This window comes from Cannabis sativa, chromosome 1 (assembly GCF_029168945.1).
Source record: "Cannabis sativa cultivar Pink pepper isolate KNU-18-1 chromosome 1, ASM2916894v1, whole genome shotgun sequence".
NCBI classification, from domain to species: domain Eukaryota; kingdom Viridiplantae; phylum Streptophyta; class Magnoliopsida; order Rosales; family Cannabaceae; genus Cannabis; species Cannabis sativa.
The window spans coordinates 8,837,904-8,847,487 of record NC_083601.1 but is presented as its reverse complement, the minus strand read 5'-3'; the positions used below and the strand labels follow the sequence as shown (position 1 = coordinate 8,847,487).

Genomic DNA, 9,584 nt, shown 5'->3' with positions numbered 1-9,584 from the left:
CTACTGATTCACGTCTTCGAATGCTCGCGGACATTCGGATGAACAATTTGAATGCTCGCGGGTATTCGGTTGAACAACTTGAATAATCGCATATTTCCAAAACTTATTTCCGCTTCACTGTTGACTAGACTTTTTAGGATCTTTACATGTCGCGGGCTGAGTGGTAGGAGTATTAATTGCCACTTCAAATGGTGGGTGTGTCACAGTATTCTAATGGCCATATATGCGATTATATGTCCCTTGAGATACTGTGATACGCCCAGCCATTTGTTGACGTGCGTTAATGCTCGAATGATCGTACTTTTTGGTTGGTAGGTTGTCTCGAAACGGTGGGTGTCTCCCAGTAACTTCAGGGTTATGCTCGAAAATGCATACTTCTTGAGTCACTGGGAAACGCCCAGCCGTTTCTGGAGGTATACCGCACAACCGAGGATGCGTGAATTACTCGCCCAAAGATAGTTACATTTCTTCTCGCATATCGATAGAAGGGTCAGTTTTCGCACAGAGTCTGACTTTCTTGCTGAATGCGACTTTTGTAGTTCACCACGGGTGAGATCACTTATCTTTATTTTTTCACACATTCATCACGCTGAAAAGATCTTGTATCTTTCAGATGAGCGATCTATCGGATAGCCAGCAGCTCGGATCAGGAGGTCGCGCCTTTGACGGGGAATCGGACCAGGAGAGGGACAGTTTTCTCCCTACGGACATCTCCGAAATGGAGGCTGCGGAGATAGAGTTAGGTCCGATGTCTTCTGTGGAGATCGAGAAGATGGTACGGTGAGCTTGCGAACACGGGGCAATCGATATCCGAGATAGCGAATCCACAGTGTCAGCACGCGACTACCTCATCCGCACGAGGCAGGCTCCTGACATCGAGGTCGAGGAGGTGGAGGAGGGATGGACTACTCCAGCCCGCGAGTCAGGTGGGGAAGAAGAGGAAGCGGAAGGGAGCGGGACGGACTCGGTTGACGACTCCCAACTGAACGAACCTTTCTCATGCGAAGACCTAGTCTCGCGAGTCGTCAAATCTGACTTCACCACTTTCGTGAGGTTAAATCTGTTGCGGCTTGCGTTTCAAAGTCCCAAACCCTCCCAGAGAGCGCATCTTCCGTTCACCAACCCTGCGATCATCCCCACAGAGGACGTGGTCATCTCAATACCTATTCTTCGATGCGGTGTATCAGTCCCATTTCATCCTTTCGTCGCAGCCATTCTTAGACGCTATGACGTATCGCCTTTTCAGCTAACACCCAACAGTTATCGCACTGTTCTAGCCTTCTATGCGATGTACATGGAGTACGCCCATAGAGCTCCGTCAGTAGAGGAATTTAGTTATTTTTATGACATAAAGAGCGTGGGCCTTCATAACGGCTTCTTTTGCTTTAGTAAATGGGCGACTTCTGAAATCAACGGGGTTGAGGGGATGGTTTCGAACATGGGTGACTGGAAGTCAAAATGGTTTTACGTTTTTAAGGTTCCTGGGATCAGAACCGACTTTAATCGCAGACCCAGTATGTCGCATATTTGTTGACTTAGATAAAGTTTGTTACTCTGTTTTTCGAGATCTTTTGCTAACTCGTTCTTTTGTTGTCATCGCAGATAGACCAGCTCGACCAACGCTTAACGCTCATAAAAAGGGGGTAGCTGAAATTCTTGGGAGTCTTCCGGTACAAGATCGCGACTGGCGATTGCTGTGTACGACTGCCAAATTGCGGGAACACAAACTGATCCCCGAGAACGCGAGTCTTCAACGGGAGCCAGTATATAAAGAACCATCTGAGAGACAGCAGGAGCGGATAGATAAGCGGCTTTCCAAGCAAACTCCTCGAGAAACTTCAGGTAACTCGTCCTTTCGCTATAACGTGATGAGTAGAGTCGTGATTTTTACTTATCTGTCTTTTATGCTTGTAGACATGACTTTCTTGAAGTCTGCCCCTGTCCTGAAGATCAAGCAAAAGGGTGGAACACCGGCATCTTCACCAGTCGTCGCCCAGAAGAGGAAGAGCGATGTGATGACTACGCTCGCTGCAGATTCCTCCAAGAAGTTGGCCAAGACCACTCAGGATAAGGGGAAGAAGGTTGTCATTGATTCTCCGGTTCGCCCTCGCGACTTCCTGGCCATGCAGGAAAAATTACTGGCCGAGATTCCTTATGAGGAACTTGTTTCTCGATCTACTGAACTGGCCGCACAATCTGTGGCTTTGTTTATGAAAGCCGTGGCCACGCCTTCGAAGGAAACTGACTCGCTGAAGAGGCAGAACGCTCATTTTCAGGAAAACATAAAGAGGCTGAAGCAGGAGGTGGCCAAGATGGAGGAACTTCACAAGGAGCTCGAGGAAGTCAACAGGGCCAAAGAACAGTTGGAGCTCGAGCTCAAGAAGTCGCAGGACACAATCGCTGAGATGGCTCGCGACTTAGAGGCTGAGAGAGAGAGTGGGAAAAAACAGTATGATCAGGCTGTGTCTGATTACATTTATACTACTCTCTCCAAGGTCCCTGACTTCGACTTCTCGCTGCTTGGAGATGAAGCTGCTGAAATGGCTGAAGCCTTTCGCTCGATGTCTCCTACCCGGACTCAAGGCAACCTTCCAGATGAAATCGAGGGAGTACAGGCTGAGGAGGTCGAGAATGAAGTTGTGAGCAAGATCGTGGATGAGGCTGCTCCTGATGAGACTACTCCCGCTGCTTGATTATTTTCTATCTTAGTTTCACTTTATTTTTTATATATGCGGTACACGGGTACTCGCACTTTTGTACTTAAAGAATTTTATCTTACTTTTTGGACAAATTTCTATCCTCGCGGGGATAGTATGCATTTTAATATTTACGCAGTACATGGGTACTTGCGATTTTATTTTCAACTTTGATCACAACTTGGTGTGACCGCGATTATATATATATATATATATGCGGCTTTAATTACAAATTGGTGTAACAAAGTAGAAAAAAACTTAACAGGCACATTTATTCAAACAATCAGTAATACATGCGGGTATACATGCCCCTATACTTAGGAATTATGTTGAATAATAAATGTCTAAGTATAAGTACTCGAATCAAAGGACGCGAATATTACTGATAATAGAATTTCAAGCTCTCGCTATTCCATGCTCGTGGGATCGCGGTCCCATCGAGTGTTGCGAGTCGATAAGTGGCATCACCAATTTGATCTGCGATCATGTACGGTCCTTCCCAATTGTCTCCGAAGACTCCGTGGGATTGGACTTTGGTGTTTGGCATTACTTTTCTTAGGACCAGGTCCCCTACTCGCAGAGGTTTTATCTTAACTTTCGAGTTAAAGTACCTTGCAGTTCGTTGTTGATAAGCCGCGTTTTGTAGTTGTGCTTTATCACGCTTTTCTTCTAAAAAATCAAGGTAAAGCAACTGATTCTCGTTGTTCTGCGAGACATCCAAAGCGTCTCTGCGCAAGGATCCAGCCCCAACCTCTACTGGCAACATGGCCTCGCACCCATAAGAAAGTGAGAAGGGTGTTTCGCCAGTTGTAGATCGAGGGGTTGTGTTGTAAGACCATAAGACTTGCGGTAATTCATCCGGCCATGCCCCTTTGCGATCTTCTAATTTTCCCTTTAGGGTGTGCTTAATTATTTTGTTGACTGCTTCCGTCTGTCCATTACTCTGGGGGTAAGCGACTGCGGAGAAGGCTTTTTTAATCCCCAAATCATCGCATAGCTGCCGCATTTCTTTACAGTCGAACTGTTTTCCATTATCTGAAATGAGCGTGTGCGGAATGCCGAAACGGCAGATGATGGAAGTGTAGACGAACTCGCGCAACTTCATTGCGGTGATAGTCGCGAGTGCTTTTGCTTCAGCCCACTTTGTGAAATAGTCAACTGCGACTACAGCGTATTTGACTCCGCCTTTTCCCTTGGGTAACTCGCCAATTAAATCAATTCCCCATATTGCAAAGGGCCAAGGACTCGTGATAGAATGGAGGTTACTGGGAGGCTGGTGTGTGTAGGTGGCTATTCGCTGACATCTATCACACCTTTTTGCAAATGTGAGGGCATCTTGTCGCAATGTTGGCCAGTAATACCCTTGCCGCATGATCTTTAAAGCAAGGGAGTTGCCTCCAGTGTGATTGCCACAAATTCCCTCATGTACTTCTCGCAGTATATAACCGCAGTCTTCTCCACTGATACACTTGAGAAGTGGTTGACTAAAACTTCTGCGATACAAGCTCTGGTCATATATCACATAGCGGGCTGCTCGTTGTCGCAATTTCCTCGCTTCTATTTTATCATTAGGTAAGACCCCCTTGTCGAGGTATGCGATGATAGGACTCATCCAGGTAATTTCCTGAGCGTCATCGATCTCCATGATTATTTCTCGATCTATGGTTGGATGTGACAATACGTCTACCGGAATTACGTCGAGTAACTCGGCTTCTCTAGTGGAGGCCAGTCGGGCCAGGGCGTCTGCATGGGCATTTTGAGTACGCGGTACTCGAGATACAACTATATGTTTGAATTTCTGCATGATTTCACGGACGATGGCTAAGTATTTAACCAACCTTCCGCCTCTCGCTAGATATTCTCCACTTACTTGACATACCACGATTTGAGAGTCGCTAAATGCTTGTAGGTATTCGACTTTCATCTCGAGGGCCAATTTCAGACCTGCGATTAAAGCCTCATACTCGGCCTCATTGTTAGATGCAGAGAATTCGAAACGTAGAGCAGCGTGTACCTTGAAATTGTTGGGACTGATTAACAATATCCCACTACCAGAACCTTCATTATTTGAGGCCCCATCGACATACAATGTCCATATGTCTTTGCCTGTCATGACGACGTCATTTCCACCGTCTACAACCGCTATCTCTGTTCTCGGTAGCTCAAGTATAAAATCCGCGAGGGCTTGCCCCTTGATCGCAGTTCTTGGTTTATACCTGATATCGAACTGACTCAATTCCACGGCCCACTTTAATATTCTCCCCGATGCCTCTGGCTTCGCTAAAACTTGCCTTAAGGGGAAGTTTGTCAGAACTTCAATGCTGTGAGCCTGGAAATAAGGTCGCAATTTTCTTGACGATATTATTAAGGCAAAGGCTAGTTTCTCCATCTGAGGGTAACGTGTCTCGGCGTCCAGTAATCGCTTACTGACGTAGTACACAGGGTGTTGATGTCCTTGGTCCTCGCGGACAAGTACCGAACTGACCGCATACTCGGAGACGGCTAAATAAATTGACAAGACCTCGCCGGGCAACGGTTTTGATAGAATTGGAGGTTGCCCCAGATGCGTCTTTAACGCCTGAAAAGCCTGCTCGCACTTCTCATCCCATTGGAACCTCTTGTTACCCTTCAAGATCTGAAAAAACTCTTTACACTTGTCAGAGGATCTGGATATGAAGCGGTTTAAAGCCGCAACTTTGCCTGTGAGGCTCTGAACCTCCTTTGGCTTAGTCGGTGATGGCATTTCTACCAACGCTTTAATTTTCGCAGGATTGGCTTCTATTCCTCGTTGATTTACCATAAAACCGAGAAACTTTCCGGAACCTACTCCAAAGACGCATTTTAAGGGGTTCAGACGCATCTTATATCTTCGCAATATGCCGAACATGGCTTGTAGGTGCGTGACATGATCCTTCGCATGTTGCGACTTTACGAGCATATCGTCAACATATACCTCCATTGTCTTTCCAATGAGGTCTGCGAACATCATATTCACTAGCCTTTGATAAGTCGCACCTGCGTTTATTAAACCAAAGGGCATTACCTTATAACAGTATAGTCCTCGATCAGTAATGAACGAGGTATGTTCTTGGTCTGGTTCGTACATCGGGATTTGATTATATCCCGAGTATGCATCCATGAAGCTTAAAAGTGCGTGACCTGCAGTGGCATCGACAAGCTGGTCAATGCTAGGAAGAGGAAAGCTGTCTTTGGGACAGGCTTTGTTCAAATCTGTAAAGTCAATGCAGGTACGCCATGAGCCATTGGGCTTTGGTACAAGTACCGGATTGGCTAACCAGTCGGGGTAAAATGACTCCCGTATAAAGCCGCAGGCAAGGAGGCGGTCAACTTCTTCTTTCAGCGCTAGGTACCTCGCGGGGTCCATTTTGCGGCGCTTTTGTCGGACACCTCGCACTTCGGGGTCAATGTTCAAGCGATGACACATGACCTGTGGAGATATCCCGACCATATCTGAATGTTTCCAGGCAAAAATATCAAGATTTTGTTTTAGAAAAGTCGTTAATTGTTCTCGCAATTGTTTATTTAATCTAGAACCAATTTTCAAAACCTTGTTATTGTCTATAGGATCTATAGGTACCTCGATTGTATCTTCCGCGGCTTGGGCTGCGGCCGTGTGATCAAGGATTCTCGGATCCAAGTCTGGTTTGTCTATATGCGGTACCTCTTCGATCCGAAGGATTTCCTGGCGAGGTGGTGGTGCGTCCAAAAGGTGGATAACGTTCACCGTCCTTTTTCTCGCGAGCTTTACGTTGCGTTGTAACATTCTCGAGAGTCAGATTGGACTCCCCTCACTGATCCTACTCCAGAAGGAGTGGGGAACTTCATTGTTAGATGATAGATCGAAGTTACGATCTTCATCTCCTTTAGAATCGGCCGTCCAATCACGGCGTTGTATGCCGAATATTGATCAATTACTGCGAAGTCGGCCATCGACTTGGCAGTTATCGGGGCAGTTCCCAAAGTGATTGGGAGTTTGATCATCCCTTTTATAGCTATGACATCTCCCGTGAAGCCATAGATGCTCGATGTCATGGGCCGCAAATCTTTTTCTTGTAGCCCCATTTGTTTGAAAGCTTGGAAGTTCAGTAAATTTACCGAGCTTCCATTGTCGACCAATATGCGATGGACGTTATCTCCACCTATATTGGCAATTATCACAAGTGCGTCAGAATGCGGGTGGTGGACCCATCTCGCATCGCTCTCCATGAAGACAATGTCCTCGCAGTCTCTCTTGAAGAGCTTCTCTGGCCGTTCACCAAGATTGTTCACATTGGTAAGCGGCTTTTCCTTGGCTTCTCTGGCATACCGTTCTTGGGATTTTCGAGAATCGCCCGCGATGTGTGGTCCTCCGATTATAGTCAAGATATTGCGAGGTGCTCTAGAGCCACTCGCATTCTGATTTTCTCCTTTGTCATCCGCTCGGGGATGACTTTCCTCGTTTCTTCTATACTTATCGAATTTTCCCCGTCTGATTAATTCTTCAATCTCGTCCTGCAAGACCCAACATTCAAGGGTAGTGTGACCGATATCCTTGTGGTACTTACAGAACTTCTTGGGGTCTCTTCGGTCGCGATTTCCCCTGATGGGGGGCGGCTTCTTGAAGACGCCGTTCCTTTCCTCAACCGCATAGATGTGGTCTCGAGGGACGGCGAGTTCAGTATAGTTGACGAAGCGAGGTCCTCCTTTTCTTTTGGGCGAGGACTCCTTTTTAGGAGGCGACTTGGCCAACTTCGGGCTCCGCGGTTTGCGTGGACTGCGTCTTCTGGGGCTTCGGCCCCTGGAATTCTTTCCTCGCGGACTGCGGGATCGCGACCGCGGTATGGGTGATCGCCTCTTGTTCTTGCCCTTTTCCAATTCCGCCAGGGAGTTCTCGATTCTCTTATGAGGTTCGGCCATGGCGAAGAATTCTACCAAGGATTCTGGCCTTCGGGCCTGCAGCTCTTTCCAGAAGTCGGTTCTTGGCAGGACACCTGTTATTAACATGCAAACAAGCGAAGACTCGGGAGCCTTCTCAACTTTTGTTACCTCAGCGTTAAAACGCTTGAAATAATTCTGCAAAGACTCACCAGATTCTTGCTTGATGTTCGCCAAAGTCGTATAGGGTGGCCTATACGTCATCGTGGCCTGGAAGTGTGTGAGAAATAGATCGACGAAGTTCTCCCATGTCGATATCGATGCCTCTGGCAATTGGGTGAACCAATCATGGGCATTCTCTTCAAGCGTAGCCGCGAGAATGCGACACTTCGCGAGTTGCGGCACCTGGTCCACTTCCATTATGGTGTTAAATTTCTCTAGGTAGTCTAACGGGTTAGATGTACCTTTATACTTGAGGATTCGGATAAACGGAATCCCTTTGGAAGTTGGGCCTGTCGCACTTCTGCGGTAAACGGCGAGGTGCCGTGCAGCTTGTATACGGGCTTACGCTGCTGTTCGAGCATTTTCAAAGCTTGCAGAAGCATACTTTGATCGATTCCTCCTGTCGCAGGAGGTGGAGTCGCTACAACAGTGGGGCTCGCAGCCACTGCGGCAAGGTTTGAAGGGACGTTAATCCCTGTGGTCGCGATCGGCGCGATAGGCGGGTTGGCAACTGCGTTGACACCCTGATCGCCCATATGGGGATCATGGAGTGTCTCCGTGTTGCGCGGGCCGCGGGAGCGCGCCCTAAAGACTGCATTGAGATGATCACGCAGATCACCCCGGTGTACACGGTAGCGTCCTCCCTGCTGTGTTTGCACAGAGCCAGACCTCGTATATCTGCTTGGAGTGCGGTTATGCGAGGATGAAGAGGCTGATTCTGCGTCGTTATCTCGAAGATGACGACTGCGAGGGTTGCGGCGCTCGGGATCCTCGTCGGTTCGCGTGCTCTGGTTAGGCAACCTTGCATATTGGTCTCTCGACGTCGGGTGATTCAAATCCAAGATTTCAGGATCAGTTCTTCGCTCCCTGCGTACACGGTTGGTTTGACGTCGAGAAACTGTTACCTGAGGATTTTCATTATGAACGGCAGGGACCCGAGGAGGGTGTCGAGCGCGACTCTGTCCATCTACCTCTGCTTGTAGTGCTCGCAGCTGATCCTGGATTGCGGCGTATTGATCAGTCGTGAGCTGGACCATTCCTTCGGACACGACCGCCGGGGTGACAGGGGGAAAGTGCATGGTTGCTGGCGGTGTGGATGTGCCTCCAGCTTGAGGACCAGTTGTTTCTGGAAACAGGTTGAGTGGTCTGATGTTGCTCCTCCCTACCCCGCCGTTGATGACGTCTACAGGCGGCACTCCGGTTCCAGGCAATGGCACGTTCATCGTTCCAATGTTGATGGATTCATTGTTAGCTCTGTTAGCGTGATTTCCAGCCATGTTGAGTGATGTTCTTTGAGGTAAATAAAATCTTACAAAAGAATTTCCCACAGACGGCGCCAAATGTTGTTACTAGAATTTCACAACACCAAGAAGTGTAATTTAGCTGGTAAAAGATAGAATTATTTGAAAGATGATAAATGCGAGTATTCAACCTAAAACGGCGAGCACTCAAATTGGAATGCGAGAACAGTCAACAAAGCTGGAAAAATACAGAAGACAATGAAATATAGTGGTTCAGTCAGATTTTGTTCTGCTTAGTCCACTGTAGCAAGGGATTCGTCGGTGCATTTTCATGGTGGATCACCCCTTTATATACAAAGCAGGTGCCCAATCGGTTACATGAGGATCACATTTATTGTTAATCCATTATTTACACATTAAATTGTCATGATTAAACTCAGACAACGTTAACATTAATAAATATATGACAGTTACTGAACTCATCAACGTATGCGTCCTTCGCATCTGCGAGTTGACCGTTCATGTTCCGTCTGTTGAGTTCGTAGGGTCG

General features: G+C 47.4%; 1 protein-coding gene across 1 annotated transcript; it reads left to right on the top strand.

Moving 5' to 3' along the window:
* The first annotated feature begins 957 nt into the window (after positions 1 to 957).
* LOC133039908 (uncharacterized) lies at positions 958 to 2,864 on the top strand. Its single transcript, XM_061119021.1, has 2 exons — positions 958 to 1,842; positions 1,915 to 2,864. The coding sequence occupies exon 2, from the start codon at positions 1,917 to 1,919 to the stop codon at positions 2,691 to 2,693; it is 777 nt and encodes a 258-aa protein (XP_060975004.1). The 5' UTR covers positions 958 to 1,842; positions 1,915 to 1,916; the 3' UTR covers positions 2,694 to 2,864.
* The last annotated feature ends 6,720 nt before the right edge of the window (positions 2,865 to 9,584 follow it).

Excerpts from the sequence above, each read along its gene's own strand:
- LOC133039908 (XM_061119021.1), top strand. The coding sequence starts at position 1,917 with ATGACTTTCTTGAAGTCTGCCCCTGTCCTGAAGATCAAGCAAAAGGGT.